At 45.8% G+C, this 19,372-nt stretch overlaps 2 protein-coding genes across 3 annotated transcripts in view; one reads left to right on the forward strand and one right to left on the reverse strand.

Moving 5' to 3' along the window:
• Positions 1–19,372, reverse strand: part of TNFAIP8L2 (TNF alpha induced protein 8 like 2) — a 359,688-nt gene that overhangs the window by 298,828 nt on the left and 41,488 nt on the right. The window lies entirely within an intron of this gene.
• The window catches only part of SEMA6C (semaphorin 6C), a 118,490-nt gene that overhangs the window by 93,662 nt on the left and 5,456 nt on the right, over positions 1–19,372 (forward strand). Inside the window, exon 18 of one of the 2 annotated variants that reach the window (XM_030188436.1) lies at positions 5,490–5,645. The exons of the other annotated variant lie outside the window; for it this stretch is intronic. Within the exon in view, the coding sequence (XP_030044296.1) occupies positions 5,490–5,645 (156 nt within the window). The remainder of the gene's footprint in view (positions 1–5,489; positions 5,646–19,372) is intronic. 2 annotated transcript variants of the gene reach the window in all.

The following is a 19,372-nucleotide window of genomic DNA, read 5'->3' on the forward strand; positions in this document are numbered from 1 at the left end:
GAAATTGTTGGTTCTTTGTAGGTCAGTCTCTCCTAATGGCACCAGGAGATTTATTGAGCGTCAACTGCCTTTGACTGGAACTTGGGTTGCACTTTTTTAAAATCATTTTTAATATATTTCTTTTTATTTTTCATCAGTTTTGTTATTATTATTTTCATTTTGTTACTGACTTTCCCTTCTCGTCCTCGCCTCCTCGTGATCATTGTCCCTAGTCTGGCTCAGGGATTACTGCAGTAGTTCCCAAACCTGGTCCTGGAGGCACCCCAGCCAGTCAGGTTTTCAGTATATCCATAATGAATATTCATTAGATAGATTTGAATGCAATGGAAGCAGTGCATGCAAATCTCTCTCATGAATATTCATTGTGCCTCCAGGACCAGGTTTGGGAACCACTGGATTACTCTGATGTGTGGCTACCATATCTCCAGGATTACCTTGAAGTCTGAATGGACTTAGTGAACGGACCAGGGAAGTAGATCCCTGTGGTTATCAGCTTCCCAGTCATTTTCTGTGTTCACAGAGACCATAAACAAGCCAGTGAATGCAGTGTCAAAATTTAAGAAAGAGGTAGGTAGCATGAGACAATGATCAGCTACAGGAAACTCAATTTTTTTGAGCTAAAACATGATAGGGCTAGATGGGGCAAAGCTGCGCTTTCTCTGCCAAAGGACTTCCATCACACTGTGAAAGCTTTCAGGAACAGATTCAGTCAGGGATGATGAACTTAATGAGATGACAGCAAACGATAAAGTAAGAGGGGGAGCTAGGTCAGGAATCAATGGCTTTCTGATGACACCCAGATACAGAAGGGGTACGGGGTGTGGTCAGGTTCTTGATGAGACCTAACTAGAGAAGGGGTAAGACAGGGATGATAGGTCCCTGATGAGACCCAGTTAGAGAAAGTCCCTGATCAGACCCAGTTAGAGAAGGGGTAAACAGCATGGACAGGGACAATCGGTCCCTGATGAGACCCAGATAGAGAAGGAGTACAGGGTGTGGTCAGGTCCCTGACGAGACCCATATAGAGAAGGAATACGGGGTGTGGTCAGGTCCCTGATGAGACCCAGTTAGAGAAGGGGTACGGGGTGTGGTCAGGTCCCTGATGAGACCTAACTAGAGAAGGGGTAAGACAGGGATGATAGGTCCCTGATGAGACCCAGTTAGAGAAAGTCCCTGATCAGACCCAGTTAGAGAAGGGGTAAACAGCATGGACAGGGACAATCGGTCCCTGATGAGACCCAGATAGAGAAGGAGTACAGGGTGTGGTCAGGTCCCTGACGAGACCCATATAGAGAAGGAATACGGGGTGTGGTCAGGTCCCTGATGAGACCCAGTTAGAGAAGGGGTACGGGGTGTGGTCAGGTCCCTGATGAGACCTAACTAGAGAAGGGGTAAGACAGGGATGATAGGTCCCTGATGAGACCCAGTTAGAGAAGAGGTAAACAGCATGGACAGGGGCAATCGGTCCCTGACGAGACCCACATAGAGAAGGAATACGGGGTGTGGTCAGGTCCCTGATGAGACCCACATAGAGAAGGAATACGGGGTGTGGTCAGGTCACTGATGAGACCCAGATAGAGAAGGAATATGGGGTGTGGTCAGGTCCCTGATGAGACCCAGATAGAGAAGGGATAAGGAGCATGGACAGGGTCGATAGGTTCCTGATAAGGGCTTGTTAGAAAAAGGATGAGCTGTGGCTGGGAGGGACAGTCTTCCTGAGCAGAGGGCTGTTTTTCACTCCAGACCTTGGCTGCATTAAAATGACAGTTTTTCTCTAGTAAGCGTGTGTGCTAATGCAGCGCAATCAATAAAGTGACAGCGCTTTGACAGAGAGGCTTAAGCTGCAGGCACTTGAGTTTATCTGTGATTACTGCAGGCCTGTGCAGCCTGGGCCAACTCCCTGCCCCCTTCTAGATCTGCGAAGGGTAAAGCCTAGAAATATTATTTGGAAACACGCGTGTTTTAGAAAAGTGACAAAGGTGTGTGTCTGTCTTTCTGAACCAGGCTTCTGTCTAAGCCCCAGGAACGCAGAAATCCTCTCACATAAAGCTACACCTGCTCCCGAGCTGGAGCACTCATGTTTGTGTACTCGATGCCAGTACAGGCATGTTTTGTCAAAGCTTTCACTTATTTTTCCACAATTTAACATTTTTGATATAGATAAAGTAAAGGTGGACTGAATGAGAAAGTCCTACAGGCTGATAATATGTGAGAAACACAGACTGATGAATTGCCCATAATGCTGGGAATTCTTTGGGTTTTCAAGGCTCTTATATAACTCAGAGAAATATACATTTTAGAGCTTGTTTAGACTAAAATGTTATACAAATATTGTATGCACCTAGGACTAGGGGGCATACGATGAAGCTACAAAGTAGTAAATTTAAAACAAATCGGAGAAAGGTTTTCTTCACTCAACGTGCAATTAAACTCTGGAATTCGTTGCCAGAGAATGTGGTAAAGGCGGTTAGCTTAGCGGAGTTTAAAAAAGGTTTGGACGGCTTCCTAAAGGAAAAGTTCATAGACCATTATTAAATGAACTTGGGGAAAATCCACTATTTCTGGGTTAAGAAGTATAAAATGTTTTGTACTTTTGGGGATCTTGCCAGGTATTTGTGACCTGGATTGGCCACTGTTGGAAACAGGATGCTGGGCTCGATGGACCTTTGGTCTGTCCCAGTATGGCAATACTTATGTACTTATGTAACACCACCCCCAGCTTCACACAAACATCACCCCTAGGAATATGTATGCGTGAACTGCTTACAAGTACATATTGTACACCCTGTGCATTTCACAATAGCCGTTCACATGGGAAATGCAAGAAAAACCAAGAGGTCGGGTCCCTCTTTTATAAGAAGACTTTCCAGAGTCCCTCTGATATACAATAACTTGTAGGGAGAGGGGGCAGATTAAAGATGGCGAAAAACCACGAAAAGACAAATTACACGCTTATAACCAGCTGTGATTAACTGTGACGGTACAGAATTTTATCTGCATCTCCTACAGAAATAAGAAGGTTTCATACCCAGGGTAAGAAAGGCATCTGATAGCTTCATATTTCATCAGTATCCATCATAAGCAGCATTTCATTTTGTATCTTTTCATCCTGGAGTTCTCTCCTGCAAATGTACCCTTTCCAGCTCACTGGGATCCAGTGCCCTGAGCCCCCATTTGCAAATATCTGAAGATCTTTCCCCTATTTAACCCCACCTTCCTCCCTCCACCAATATACAAAGTTTAGTTGTTGCAGTGAAAGTCCAGGGCTTCAGAACAGAACTCTGCAGTCCTGATCCCTAAATCTGTCTCCCTTGAGAGACCTGGCCGTGACGCCCTCCCCTCCCCCCACATCAAGCAGCGAGTGCTGACCCCTACCTCAGCCAACCCAGGAAACAGAAGACCTGCCTGGGAAATCGAGCCAGCTGATAACTTGCATTTTTGGGGTGCAAAACAGAGGTCAGCCTGTGTGCAGGCTTCTAAGGCAGAGGGGTGGAAGAGAACGAGGAGCAATTCTGGTATTATTAAATCGTACCAGCAGAAAAGCTGGTCTTAAGAACTGAACTGACACTTATTAAAATCCCAGACACCCCTGCCAGGTCAGGAACAAGAGGGCACGTCCAGCTGTTAACAATTTCCCTCTTGTCTTTAAGTGGTGGAAGACTTCATGTCTCCTTGTTTAAATTTCCAGACTTCTGTTTAATGAAGTGATAAAGAGCAGGCAGGATTTTCTGCAGTGATTAAAATATTCCTCCTGATGCGTTATGTTAAAGAAAGTGAGGTCGCACCTCTTGCCACCCTCTTACTCAGTAACACCGACTCACTAGGCCATTAGAAATCCCCAGACATAGCAGCGCCTAACCCTGGAGAAGCTATTTTAAGATTCTCATATGAAGCAATAATTTTGTATTTTAAAAGTAGGAGCAAAACTAAGTGAGGACATGTAGAAAGGGGGGTTTGAATGCCAAGGAGTGTTGGTTGGCATTAAAGGAAATTAAAAAGAAGAGGCCTCATTAATTTACCAGCGGGAGCCACCTCGATGTGTTATTAAACATGTGCTGGGTGATATAATCCCTCCTCGCCTCCCTCCTCCTGTTGGGATGCGCGCAGCTGGAGGAAGCCACCGGAGGCAGATCGGCTCTGATCTTCTCGGGGATGCATGGGGGCCCCTCGCCTCTTACGCCTCCCCAGGAAGGATTCAAACAGTAAGATCAGGCCTCTGATCAGAGCAGCAAGGGGAAACATGAGGTGAACAGGAAATGGAAAAGGTTCTCCTGTTTAGCTGCTTGTATGGCAGATTTTGGAGGTAGCTACCTTTTGCATCTCCCTTCCCTGTTTTAAAAACACATTTTCTCCTCCGTGGCAGTCCACAATATTCCCTACTTGGGCCAAAGATGAATGAAATTTCCTCCCCAGTAGAACCCTGCAGTGCCATTGCTAAGCCAAGGAGTGTGTGTGGGGGGGGGGGGGGGGGGGGCTGCCATGTGTCCTGGGCACATCCCAACAGTTTGGATGGACCCAGACTGAGTGTCGGTGCTACTCCCAATGGAATGACCCCCATTGCTGTGCTGCTTTCGAAAGCAATATTTCCATCTCAGCCTGCGATGTAGAACATGGTTATTAAACGGGGCTACGCATGTACCATTTGGGAGCAAGAAATAGCTTTTCTAAGCACAGTATTTCTGTTTGTAATTACATTATTTCATCTGCAGGGAGGGCCTGGTGCCGTGGGCACGATGCATGTGGCTTACGGCTGTCTCTCTTGTAATGTTGCTCTCGCAGTCACCTTGCAGATCCCTGCCAGGCCCCACCAGCTCCAGCACTTCCGTGGCCCTGAACGCTGTGATCCTGCTTCTCTCTAACTCAGGGTGTTTGAGCCCTCCTGGTTGCGTTAGAGCTTCCGCTAGTACTGGTCCTGGTCTAACCTCCCTTCCTCAAAGAACACAGCGAAGATGACACAAAAATATGGTCTTTAGGCGATGTAGAATGCATTCAAATTTATTGATGGGTGCTTATAAATCGTGGGAATCTACAGGACTCAACACGGCCTGCCTCAGGAGTCTTAATGCTCTTATGTAGTGGTCTGTAGAAAAAGCTTGTGGCTGTCGACCTGCTACCAGGAAGAAACCGCGTGTGTAGAGCTCTTGTCTTCCAGTGGTCAGCTTCAGAGTCTGTTTCATAAAAGACTCCTGAGGCAGGCCGAAACACGGCCGTGTCGAGTCCTGTAGATTCACATGGTTTATAGGGACCCATCAATCAATTTGAATTTATTCTACATTGTCTAAAGACTATATTTTTGTGTCATCTTCGCTGTGTTCTTTGAGGTTTGAAGCTCGCGAAGACCGTGTTCTTCTGTTTACATCGACTAACCTCCCCCCCCCCTCCATACCACTGATGCCCAGAAGGTCACAGTCGCCTGGCTCCCTCCTTCCTGACCTAGAAAGGGCTTTAATGTTTTTTCCGTCTTCGCTTTCTTGTCTCTGGTAACGCAGGGATGACCCCACCCATCATCGCCACCACCACCAGTACCATGCTATTGCCAAGGGCATCAGGGCACACCCAGGCAGTCGCAGCCCCAGAAGAGCAGCCAGCTTCTGTCTATGGGAAACCTCCTCTCTCTACCCTGCGGATAGTCGTAGATACTCAGGGTAAGAGAGCTTTCATTGGCAAGATTATGTCATTTTAACATAATTTATCCTGCTTTTAGTGCTTCAAAGGCGTAGAGACGCTCTTCTCCCCTGTGTGTACGAAGGGGGCAGGGCCAGTGACCTGGGAAGCCCAAGTCTCTCCTGTCCTTCCCTCCTTCGAAGTGACATGACTTCCCTTGCAGTGTGTTAAGAGTATTTGGGAATGGCTGGATTGTGCTTCTCTGTGCGGCAGTGCAATCCTGGGTTGAATAAAAATATTTGTTTGCAGTGCTCAATGTCCGTGATAACTGGCTGCCAGATCTCTAATAAATCAGCAGCACCGCGGTATAATGAAGGAAAGCAAGTGGTTATATTATGTTGGGATGCTGTAGGTTAGCATTTTGCCAGAATCATGTTAAATGGATGTGATCTCAAGAGGTCATGTAGTTTCTACCACTCAGGACAGGGTGGATGGGGAAACAGAGGAATGGTCACTGCTCCCTATTCTCTGCCCCCCCACCCCCACCCCACACACACACACCAGGCTGAGTCGGCTTCTGAAACCAGGAACATTATTTTAAAACACTGGGAGAAATGGCTCAGTCTGGTGTTTCACCCCTTAGTTACCCATTTCTCTAGTACTACTAGATGCAGTGGTGTTCCTTGGTCGGCTGCCACCCGGGGGGGGGGGGGCGGAATTGTTATGCGCACCCTCCCCTCCCCCACCCCTGGGCACAGCGTCACACCCCCCCCCCCCCCCCCCCCCATCACCAGGTGCTGGGAGCAGTTGCACAGCTTTCGTTGCTACAGGTTTCCTGCTTCCTCTGCCCCAGAACAGGAAGTAACATCAGAGGGAGCAGGGAACCCGCGGAGCCAACAGCTACGCATCTGCTCCCTGCACCCCCCCCTGCAGTGTGCACCCTGGGCAGACTGCCCTCACCGCCCCACCCTCAATACGCAGATGACTAGATGTACACAGCTCTGTACACAAATATGTAAAAGGCAATCCTGCTTGGCACAGCTTACAAGGGTTTGTAATTCAGTTGGTCCATCCAGCCCAGTATCCTGCTTCCAACAGTGGCCAATCCAGGTCACAAGTACCTGCTAAAACCCCACATGGTTACACCAGGCTGGTGAAGGAGAGTGGAGGATGCTAGTCCTGGGCTAGCTCAGGAATTTAAACAGTGTAGTCCAGAGGACGTTGCAAGCTCGGGCTGAAGGTTGTGCTGGAAAACTGTCTGAAGGCTATCAGGCCTGCAATCTAAGCAAATTCACGTATCTGTCTGCTTTCGAATGGGACGGCTACCCTCAGATATAATTTTATTTATTTATTTTACAAACATATCCCTCCTATCTTAGGAGGCTTCCTGGGCCTGCGGGCATCAGAGGTCTGTGACCTTGCTGAGATGCCCTCACTGCTGATCTGTCTCCTGACTGGAGCTGCCTGGGTTTCTGCCTTTCCTGTGATGAATGAGACCCCCATTAATCTTACCACCGCCCCTCAAGGCTGAGTGTTGAGGCCAGCTGTGTCAGCATCTTGACACCCTGGGGAGGAAGGGCTAAGTAACACAGGGCTGCAAAGAAAATCATTCAAAAATGCAAGAAAAGAGACCGCTGAAAGGCTGGGGGGGGGATAGTGCTGGATAGATATGCAGACAGATAGAAAGATGGAGCACAGACAGAGAGACCAGATGCTAAGAAACGTTTTACAGAAACAGAGCTACTGCCCAGATACAGAGTAGCATCCAGGAACATTGTTGCATAGTCTCCGTAACTGTATATTACATGGACACTTTCCAGACGTGTATAACTCAGATCGCTGACAGGGGTGGGCTTTACCTTGCTACTAGAGAATGACATGGGGACGGGGAACCGCAGAAACCGCGGGGATGGGGACGGGGACAGAGCCCACAGGGACAAACTTTGTCCCCGTGTCATTTTCTAGTTGGAAGGGTAGAGGGTGGTGGTGGGAAGGAGGGTTATTATAGTTGTTTATTGTTATTACTGTTTTCTATTTGTAATTTATACACAACAGTCACACAGCATATTGTTCCTTTTTATACTTTAATAAAAATATTTAAATATAAAATCATAAGTGCTCAAGGCTTCTGTAGATGAGGACAGAACCTGTGGGGACGGGGTGGGAATGGAGACAGGGCCTGCGGGGACGGGGTGGGAACAGAGACGGGACGGGGACAAACTTTGACCCCGTGTCATTCTCTACTTGCTACCCCTCAGAGGGAACTCAAAAGGCCTAATATTAAAAACATTTCACCATGCAGGGGAGACTCCTGCCTGCTTAAATCACATTGGCCAGCCCTTAACTGGATCGTGCCACTGAATATAACCGCAGAGACCACAGTATGACTATCTGGTTAGTACCGGGGTGGAGTCGGGCTGTCCCCGAAGTTATCTGGGCGTGGCATTATTCAGTATCGACGACCGGATAACAATTTGAGCAAGTGGGACGGCAGAAATGCTGATAAATAAAGAGCAGGTCCTAGATATCCAGGGACCGGCACTCAGTGTCTCCAGTACTCAGATCACTTCCAGGAGCTGCCGAGCCGCTGGAAATTCAGCGCCGGTACCGAATATTGACACCCGAATCAACTGTTGCTGGCTGAATATCTGGGGAGTTGTGGGAGGGGGGGAGGGAATTTTCAAAAATTTAGAAAGAGATTTCTGGTGGGTGAGAGGTAGAGGGAAGGGGTTGCAGTCATAAGTGTTGCCATACTGGGAAAGACCAAAGGTCCATCGAGCCCAGCATCCTGTTTCCAACAGTGGCCAATCTAGGTCACAAATACCAAAGCACCATTATCAGGTGCCCCCCCCCACCAAGAGATATTTACAGAACAGCAGCAAAAAGGCAATTCAGACACTTCAATCAAAGTAGTTCAAAAGGAATCAAAATTTGAAGCAGTGGAGAAAGTCCTCTGGTAACACCACCTTCCTCTTGACTTTGAGGTGATCCAGAAGGTCCTCTCTCCTGGTGTCCCCCTTCTTCTCTCTTCTTTGGGGCCCTCAGTGGACAACAGCTCTTCTCGCCCTGGAAGGTCCTCTCTCCTGGTGTCCCCCTTCTTCTCTCTTCTTTGGGCCCTTCAGCACCAAGTACCAGATCTTCTGGTAATCCTTCTGGAACTGTACCTTCCAGGGCAAGAAGAGCTGTTGTCTATTAAGTACAAAGAGCCCTGGACTCCTTATAGAAATGCCAAGGGAAGCACCTCAGGGGAAGATATAAACTAGGGAAGAGAGGGAAACATCCGAAATGCTCCAAAACCTTCTCACTGTGTGTGCTGGGGAGGCACCAGAGTTCAGTCCCTTGTGCTCAAGAATGTTAAGTGGGATTCATCCTCCAGGACCCACTTCCCTCTTGAGATACAGAGAAAATCATCTACCTTCACGTCTCTGCTGCCACTTCAGTTCCAGCTCTTCTCGAGGTCTGGGTCCCTCTCCAGTCTGTTAGGAGAAGACACCTCAGGGACCACCTCCTAATCTGAAGGCCTAGCCGACCACGTCGAGTGGCAGGCAGGCACCTCAGTAGCCCTGAACCCCTGGGCTCTGCGGCCGGGACCTTCAATAATTCCCTCCAAATTACAGTTAGGGAAAGTGCCACCATCAGTTATGGACATCCAGGTCCCTCCAGCCACGTGCAGAGTAGAGATGCCAGAAAAGTCATCATTGTAACTCTAGAGGAAGAGTCTGGGGTTCCGCTACACACATTCTTTGTACCTAATTTCAATGGGGATCCTAACTGGGAAGCAAAACCGGTGCTGAGCAGATTTCTACGGTCTGTGCCCTGATCATGACTAAATAGATATGGATGGGCTGGAGTGTAAATTTTAAGGGGCTTTGACGTTAGCTTCTGAACTTTTAGTACAAGAACAGTGCTGGGCAGACTTCTACAGTCTGTGCCCTGAGAAAGGCAAGGATAAATCAAACTCTGGTATACATATAAAGAATCACATACCATATAAAATGAGTTTATCTTGTTGGGCAGACTAGACGGACCGTATATGTCTTTATCTACCATCAGTTACTATGTTACTATATGTTACACAGGCAGTCTGTCCTTTGAAAATAATGTAGCATAAGGTGGGCAAGCTAAAACCACCCACCTGCTCTTTCTGAGGGGGAGGGGGAATAGCATGCGGCCCTTGAAAATGCTGTGTACCCACATCCCTGACCTAAAAATCACCCGCTAAAAGAACACAGCACTTTTGTCTGGGCTGAGGGGCAAGTTTCAAACAGGCCAATTTACCAAGAAAACTGACTGGCTTTGAAAATTGCCCTGCCCGTGGCCAGGCATAGATTGGATGACAGATAATGCATCTCAGAAGACTTGAATGACCGACAGGAAGGCTGAAGTTTAGGAAAATTAGCCATAAAGAACCCAGATAATGAGTCAAAATGCACTGAAATAACACAGAGCACTTACCAATGAGAAATAAAGTCGAGGCAGAGATAACAAGGTGAAATAATCCCCCCCCCCCAAGCCGCATGTAATGACAGGGAGGAAAAAATAAGCTGCAAATGGGAGCAGTGGGGATAGAGCTGGAAAACAAACAATATTCTGGGGGATGGGGGGAGGTTATAGAGAAGAGAAGAAGGACCAGACTGCAGACGGTGAGCTTCAAGGAATTCTAGAGGGTACAAGCAACCTCCCTCCCTCCCTCCCTCACCGCAGGGAGCACTGTAGAATTATCAGGAGCTCTTGCACCCAGGCGAGATGTTCTATTGGCCACATATGGTTTTTCTAAATACTGGATTCTACCGGTAGACACCTAAGGTTATCGGGGGGGAGGGGCATATTACCAGGGACCAATGTTGATCCCTGGGTTGCTAACTTCCGTCGTGCATTGTCCTGGAATTTCATCTCCAGGTGTTCAGCACGCTTGACAACTTCTACAATGCAGCAGAATTCATTGCCAGAGAATGTGGTTAAGGCGGTTAGCTTAGCAGAGTTTAAGAAAGGTTTGGACGGCTTCCTGAAGGAAAAGGCCATAGAAAGTTATTAAATGGACGTAGGGAAAAATCCACTATTCCTGGGACAAGCAGTACAAAATGCTTTGCTCCGTGGATCTTGTCGGGTGATTGTGACCTGGATTGGCCACTGTCGGAGACAGGGTGCTGAGCTAGATGGACCTTTGGTCTGTCCCAGTGTGGGGATGCTTATGTCTTATGTCTAATGCAACTTGCGGAGTAAAGACACCCAGAACCCCCCCCCCCCCCTTAAAAACAGAATGGAAGGAATAAGCAAGGACACCTTCTGTGCAAACAGACGCCGATGATGCGGTAACAGCAGTTAGCGTATCTGTGTTTTAAAAAAAAAGATTTGGACATGTTCCTGGAGGAAAAGTCCATTAACTGTTATTAAGGTAGATCAAGGGACTTGTGACCTGGACTGACCACTCTTGGAAGCAGGATTCATGGCTAGGTGAACCCTTGAGCTGCCTGGATATGATTCTGTGACAGACTGGAACCAGTATAAGGAGATGCACTCATACACACTTGCTCCCAGACACAGTCCTGAATAATATTACAGTTAGGGCCCTCAATGCACATAAATTCAACCCTGGTTAGTGTTCTAATAGCAGGGTTGTTCTTATGTTGTATTGCACAAGGGATTAAGTTGTAACATTTAAGAGGACTCCTCCCCCGATTAAGTGGGAAGTAAATTTGAGGTTTAATAGTTTTCCATGCTTGTAAAAGAGTGTGACATTACATATTAACACATTTATAAATTATTATGAAAGTAATGCCTTATAATAATGAGGCCCCTTGTAAGGTGAGGCTTCTCCGGTTTCTACCTAACTCAAGCCCTGATTCTAACTTTTTCCTGGCTCTCTTTACAGGACAAGGGAGCGGGTGGACCTTGCAGGGCATTGTATTGTCTACCCTCAGTGGTTGCCAGCTATTGCATCTCAGAGAAATACATAAAACACCCACCACATCAAAAATAGGTCGAAAACACTGTATCGGTTAATGGTATCTGACAGTTCCTACATTAATAAGATCCCTGCTGGGAGATGTTTTTCATGGTCCATTAAAAGGCAAAATTTCTTCTCTAACAAAAGAAAACAACCCCCACACGCATAGGCAAGGAACATTACAGTGCTCATAAATACTCCTATAGCTTCTGCTGCTGCTTTCCGTCACCTGGGAGGTGCATCGGAGCTCAGCAGCTCAAGCCCTGGACTTTTGGAAATGAGGCCATCCAGCATCATTTCATTCATCATCATTTTCTTAAGAAGAAGCAAAGCAACTCTGACCTCGCGCTGTTCTCCCCTGGTAAGAAAAGTTTATTAATTTGGGGGAAGGGGAGAAGAGAGAGTGGAAACACAGTATCCATACAAAGCCCATGAAAGCATAACTTTTGGACTTCCAACCGAGCACAGAGAGAAGAAAGCAGGCAGACTTCTCAGCCCCGATCCCATTGCAAAGGACATCATCCTGGCCCCATTGGATGAAGTAAAATGTTCAAAAATCGTACTAACTCCGGTATCTTGGTCAGACCATTACCTTCTTCAATTCTACTTATTAATACCACAGTTATTACATAATGCTGAACCAGCTCAAATTAAAACCAGGAGTCTAAATAAAATCGATTTGACATCTTTACCTTCTTTAGCAAATAAGTTCCCACTAAATTTTGATACACACCCAATAGATGACCAAATCAAAATATGGAACCAAGTTCTTTCAGCAGCCCTTGACGATATTGCACCGGAAAAAACAATTAATATAACAATGAAACGTTCCCAACCTTGGTACCATCCAGGATTAAAATTATGTAAACAACAGGTACGTAGAGCTGAACGTCAATGGCGTAAGCATAAGACCGCAGAATTACAAGAAAAGTGCAAACAGTGTAAAAAATACTATTTATCACAATTAAAGGATGCTAAAACTACGTACTTCTCAAAAGAGATAAAAGAAGCAGCCAGTTCGCAGAAAAAACTGTTTCAAATTATGAAACGTTTGACAACAATAACTAACGAAAAGAGAGAATCGCCTACTATTGACTCTGAAACTCTAGCAAAGTTCTTTAGCTCTAAAATCGAGAAACTAAGAGCCCTCTTCCCAAGGGTACCAAGGCTCGGTCATTCTGACAACTCCCCAAGTTCACAACTATTGGTACCTTGGAAGGATTTTGAAATTCCGTCTGCCGAATCATTATATACCTTGGTTGCAGGTTTATCTCCTACTTATAGTTCGTTGGATCCTATACCTTCTGCATGGTTGAAAAAACACTCGCTAGAAGTCCAGCAGTTTATGTACTCAATTGTTATGTTGAGCCTTTCTGATGGGATAGTTCCCACTATTTTGAAAGAAGCGCTAGTAAAACCTAGTCTAAAGAAAGCCTCATTGGATCCCTTATTACCTTCTAACTATAGACCAGTCTCTAATCTTCCTTTTCTATCCAAAGTTATAGAGACAGTAGTATTTAGACAGTTGCAAACTTATGTAGATTCAAAAAATTTGTTACATCCCAATCGGGTTTCAGGAAAGGTCACAGTACAGAGACTATTCTGACTTCACTGTTAAGTGAAATCCATGCAAAATTAGAACTCGGTTATATTGCCCTGGTAGTTTCATTAGATTTGTCTGCGGCCTTCGACCTAATCAATCACAACTTACTCATTGATAGATTGAGTGAGATTGGTATTTCAGGGACAACTATGAAATGGTTTATATCCTTCCTAACGAATCGTTCATTTAAAGTAGTTCAGCAGCAATCCTGTTCTACATCCTACAACTTATCATGTGGAGTTCCTCAGGGCTCGGTCTTATCTCCACTACTGTTCAACCTATTCATCAGTCCCCTGGCGCTCCTCATTCAAATAATGGGTATAAGTTTTTACTCATATGCAGATGATTTTTTGCTTATCCATTATGTTAGACCATCGAACATAGATCTTACACCCATTCAAATATGCTTGGATAAAGTAGCAGACTGGTTGACAACACATCAGCTGGTACTGAACCCGGATAAGACTATTACATCTTGGATAGTAGGGCAAGGCACATATCCCTCTGTGGTACCTGTGCTATTTGGTCAGAATATTCCAACAGTTAAGTCTTTTAGATATCTCGGGGTCATTATTGATTCCGCATTGACCTTTGAGGAACAAGTATCCGATGTAGTGAAAAAATCTTTCTTTCATCTGAGACGGCTTCGGTCAGTCAGAAATTCAATAAGTAAGGACTCTCTCAAAACGCTGACATCGGCATATATTACTTCACGTTTAGACTACTGTAACATTGTATATGCTGGGATTACTCAAGCAAACTTAAAGCGATTACAAAGAATTCAAAATACAGCAGCACGTATGATCTGTAGGGCCCGGAGGGATGATCGAGCAACACCTTTATTGCATCATCTGCACTGGCTCCCGGTCGAAGCAAGAATAAAGTTTAAGGCTCTTGTCCTGACACACAAAGCCTTTCACACATTAAACCCTAGCTACTTGTCGAATTTAACAATCCCCTACACCGCTATGTGAACTCTCAGATCCCTAACAGATAACAGGTTAGTCATTCCCCCTCTTACTAAGGCTAGGTGGGAATCTACACGGAGATCGGCTTTTTTCTACCTGTCACCCTCCCTTTGGAATAGCCTTCCAAAGGAGATCAGATTAGAGAAATCTTATCTCCATTACCGAAAACTTCTGAAAACCTTTCTCTTTATAAGCTACGTAGAACAGAACTTAGCATAATGAGATAAGGTCAAAAAGACAAAGAAAAATGGGATAGCTTAACTGGATATTAGATTTTTAACTTGTATTGATTTATTATGTAGTTTATCTTGATTGCTGTGCTTTCCTGTCATGAATGGAATTCCTATGTCTGTTTATTTGTATATACCAATTTTTTTATATATATGTAAACCGTTCTGTTTTGCAGATGCAATAAGATACGGTATATAAATTAACATAAATAAAATAAATAAAATAAATTATTCCCCCTTCCCCAAATTTGACTCCAGTCGGTCCACAGGCACACGAGTTATTTATTTAAAATTCATTATATTCCACTATTCACAGCATAGGACCGAGGTTTCATAGCCCAGTACAGACAGACAGATGTCAGTCCTGGTTAACAAGCACCACTGAATTCATGATTCTCTCCCCACCAGCATTTGCTCTGCCCTGTGTGGAGGTTAATATCCATTGGCACAGATCCTTGCCTAACAGCCCTCTCCTTGGCAAAGCCAAGCCGTTACCTGGTACCACTGAATTCATGATTCTCTCCCCCCTTCCCCCCAGCATTTGCTCTGCCCTGTGTGGAGGTTAATATCCATTGGCACAGATCCTTGCCTAACAGCCCTCTCCTTGGCAAAGCCAAGCCGTTACCTGGTACCACTGAATTCATGATTCTCTCCCCCCCAGCATTTGCTCTGCCCTGTGTGGAGGTTAATATCCATTGGCACAGATCCTTGCCTAACAGCCCTCTCCTTGGCAAAGCCAAGCCGTTACCTGGTACCACTGAATTCATGATTCTCTCCCCCCTTCCCCCCAGCATTTGCTCTGCCCTGTGTGGAGGTTAATATCCATTGGCACAGATCCTTGCCTAACAGCCCTCTCCTTGGCAAAGCCAAGCCCTTACCTGGTACCACTGAATTCATGATTCTCTCCCCCCTTCCCCCCAGCATTTGCTCTGCCCTGTGTGGAGGTTAATATCCATTGGCACAGATCCTTGCCTAACAGCCCTCTCCTTGGCAAAGCCAAGCCCTTACCTGGTACCACTGAATTCATGATTCTCTCCCCCCTTCCCCCCAGCATTTGCTCTGTCCTGTGTGGAGGTTAATATCCATTGGCACAGATCCTTGCCTAACAGCCCTCTCCTTGGCAAAGCCAAGCCCTTACCTGGTACCACTGAATTCATGATTCTCTCCCCCCTTCCCCCCAGCATTTGCTCTGTCCTGTGTGGAGGTTAATATCCATTGGCACAGATCCTTGCCTAACAGCCCTCTCCTTGGCAAAGCCAAGCCCTTACCTGGTACCACTGAATTCATGATTCTCTCCCCCCTTCCCCCCAGCATTTGCTCTGTCCTGTGTGGAGGTTAATATCCATTGGCACAGATCCTTGCCTAACAGCCCTCTCCTTGGCAAAGCCAAGCCCTTACTTGGAATGATCCCTTTTCATTTAATTACTAGCTTCACACAAAGCAATTACATCCGTTCCCCACTTCCTGTTCTGAAGTCTGAAAATAATGGCAGATGACAAGTGGCAGTGAGGCCTGGCAGCAAGTAGAGGTTTACTGACAACTTTTGACTAGCTTCCTCCCCTTTTAAAAGCCTCACGTCTCCCCAAAGGTAAAGCAAATAAAAACAAGACATAAATAGTTTGTAGAAGCGAATGAACCTGAGCCAACTGGAATAAACAGCAAATATCCTAATGCTTTGGGCTTCTCTTTCTGAGCTGTCCGGCATTTGGGTTCCCGGTTCTGCTGTTTTTCCAGCGGCTCTGCTTCTGAACAGAGAAACCTCCGTGGGCGCAGAAAAACCTCCAGTTTGTGTCTTGGCTGAGTGTCCTATCATCAGAAGAAAGGCTGACATGATTAGGTGAGAAGTGGGCGCATTAAGCTCACCAGGTCACTTCAAGAAGATCTTCCAGCCCTGATTAATGTAAGTCCTGGCCAGCCACCCCTTCACCTCTCCTCCAGCGGCTGCTCCTTAGTTCTTTCCTTCCTTCAGGATCATTCTTGCCATATCCCCAGCTCCTAGTGCCCTCCTGCCCCACCAGCTACCTCGGGTCCTCCCTCACTTCCTGCCATGGGTCTGTGCCATCTTACTTCCTACATCGCAGCTCCACTGGTGTTTGTCTCTTCAGTGGGCCAGCAGCGTGTCCTTGGCACTGGCCACGTCTCAAGGGCAGCTTCACTCCTTGTGTTGCCCTCAGCTCTGCTTCCAGGGCAAATAGTCCCGAACCACAGGCGTCACCACAGCTGACAGTAGAAATGAGGGGGGGGGGGGGGGCTCAGCGTGCTGGTAGCATAGGAACAGTGTGTTGTTCCCTTCAGCACAGCTAGAAACAGGGGTGATATGATACAGACGTTCAAATATTTGAAAGGTATTAATTCGCAAACAAACCTTTTCCGGAGACATGAATTGAGGTTGAAGGGGGGCAGACTCAGGACTAATGTCAGAAAGTATTTTTTCACGGAGAGGGTTGTGGATATGCGGGAGGTGGTAGAGATGAAAACGGTAATGGAATTCAAACATGCGTGGGATAAACACAAAGGAATCCTGTTTAGAAGGAATGGTTCCGTGGAATCTTAGCGGCGATTGGGTGGCGACGCTGGTAATTGGAAACAAAACGGGAGCTGGGCAGACTTCTACGGTCTGTGCCCTGAGAAAGGCAAGAACAAATCAAACTCAGGTATGCATATAAAGTATCACATACCATGTAAAATGAGTTTATCTTGTTGGGCAGACTAGATGGACCCTACAGGTCTTTATCTGCCGTCATTTACTATGTTAACCACCTTCTTAAAACTGTGCCTTGCTCCTCCACGTCTCCCCCCCGCCCAACCCCCAATACGTCTACAAATCTGAGCATCAGAACTCCAGGGGTCGATGTTCAAAGCGATTGAAATGGCTCCTAGCCATTTAATTTCCTAATTAGCCATATTCAGTGGCATTAACCGGATAGTACCACTAAGCCAAAACCAGATACCTTTTGGGAATTCTGGGAGCGGCGTTTGGCACTTAGGCAGTTAAATGCCATTATTCAGCCCTTCGTTGGCAAAGATAAGCGTATAAATAAGATCGCATAAAACACAGCGCTATCTTTTTGCACTTCATCATACTCGGTTAAGTGCTGGATATTGTACTTAACCAGCTGTGTTTTCGTCACCTGCCTGTGCCTGGATTTCAGTGCTGGCACCCGGATATCTAGGAATAAAGACGGCAACCGCTGCCAGCTAAACACTGACCCCCCCCTTGTTTCTAAAGACTGTCAATATTTGAACAGAAAGTGACTGACAAACAACGTTGTATTCATTTATTGATGTATACATGCAAATCAAAGCCTTTCTCCTCTACATGCTCAGAACCTGATGTTTAGCGTCTGACAGAATCAGGAAACAAAGAAAATTATAGCCCATCCCATCTGCCCAACCATATCATCCACTATCTCCCCCTCCCCTAAGAGATCCCACCGAGCTTGCAGCATGTAACAATGGAGGCATCAGGCTGGATCAGATTCTTGAACACGGGAGAGCTAAGCATCTTAATTCTGATACAGCCAAAGGAGGCCAGAAATGTGACTAGCTAGGACTTGGGAGCTGATGTGTGTGGTTTGTGCCATAGGGCCATCCAGAACCTAAAAATGTACAAAGCCACTACGATCTGTTAGGAATGAAAGAATGCCTTCCTGTCTTATCCCCTTCAGAAGACTAGATTCTACAGGATATGGACAAGCTAGTGGTAGGTACTTTGCTGATAAGGTGGACATGGTACCATTTCACTTAAAAAGAAAAGTATAGTATCAAAGCAGTTTACGATCTCACAATAGAAGTAAAGGAAGAAAGGAACTAGAAGAAATGTGATAGGAAAAGCACTCCGAGGTGTAGGATGAAAGAGGTAGAGTGAAGTAGGAACAGGGGAAGGTATATGGGGGAGGGGAGATGTCCAAGCTAGAGGATAACAAAAAAGAACTCCAGAATGCTAACACCAGGGCAGCGCCCCCATTACTAACCATCACAGTGAAGGGGTGTGTCTTAATGAGGCCCAAAACTTCATATAAGAGGCTTCACATTGGAGTGCGGCTGGCAGGGAGTTCCAAAGTAAAGTACCCAAAAAATAAAAGGTAATGTGCCTTGTAGGCTCGAAGTGTGTCGAACATACGGAAGGCAAAAACAATTGACACCCAGTTGACGAGCGTAATTACGCGTGTCGTAGAGTAAGGAACAGTCATAGCTGATAAATAAGATGGACTTCCTTTATGGACTAATGGCTAAATCTTAGATTGGATCCTGGAGTTAATCAGTAGCCAATGCTGCTGCTTCAGAAGGGGAAGGATTCAGTCAGATCTCCTCGCGTGGCTAAGAAGCCTAACTGCCGTGTTTTGTATCATTTGACGTTATTTAGCTAAGGTGGAGGGGAGACCAGCGTAAACCATGTTACAATAATCTAATTACCATATATAAACTCATCCAAATATAAACCGAAGTAACTTTTTCCTCCCTAAAAAGGGGGGTGGGGTGCGGAAAGGTTGCCTCGAATATAAACTGAGGATAGAAATTTGGGTGATCATGGTCAGCCAGTCTACAAAGACTAGAAGACATCCTTGCCATAAAGTCAAGCTTGAAAACCACTTCAAATCCTGTAGCTATCAGCTATTCCAAAGGATAAAGAAATGTTATATTCAGCAATTCAATTCATTTGTTGTCTGCCTGTCTGTGCCCTTTATTTTTTTTTTTGAGTACAGTTAGAGAAGGAAAGAGTGGATTCATAAAGCCTTTAGAGATTTATTCAGTGCCCCCCCCCCCCCCCCCCCACCTCCTAAATGGTCCTGATCTGAACATTCATTTATATTTTGAGCTAGGCAGTTCTGGACAAATCTTTGTAAAAATAAATTACAATTTCTTAGATTCCTACTCATATTCCTTTAGCACCTCAATCATTTATTGTTCGTATGGGGTTACCATTGGATCTTATTACGCCAGATATTGTTGTCCTTTGTATTTTAATGCCTTGTTCCAAAACAGTACTCTTCTACCTCCAGAAGAGATAGATAAACAT

The sequence above is a fragment of the Microcaecilia unicolor genome, chromosome 14 (genome assembly GCF_901765095.1).
Source record: "Microcaecilia unicolor chromosome 14, aMicUni1.1, whole genome shotgun sequence".
Classification (NCBI taxonomy): Eukaryota; Metazoa; Chordata; class Amphibia; order Gymnophiona; family Siphonopidae; genus Microcaecilia; species Microcaecilia unicolor.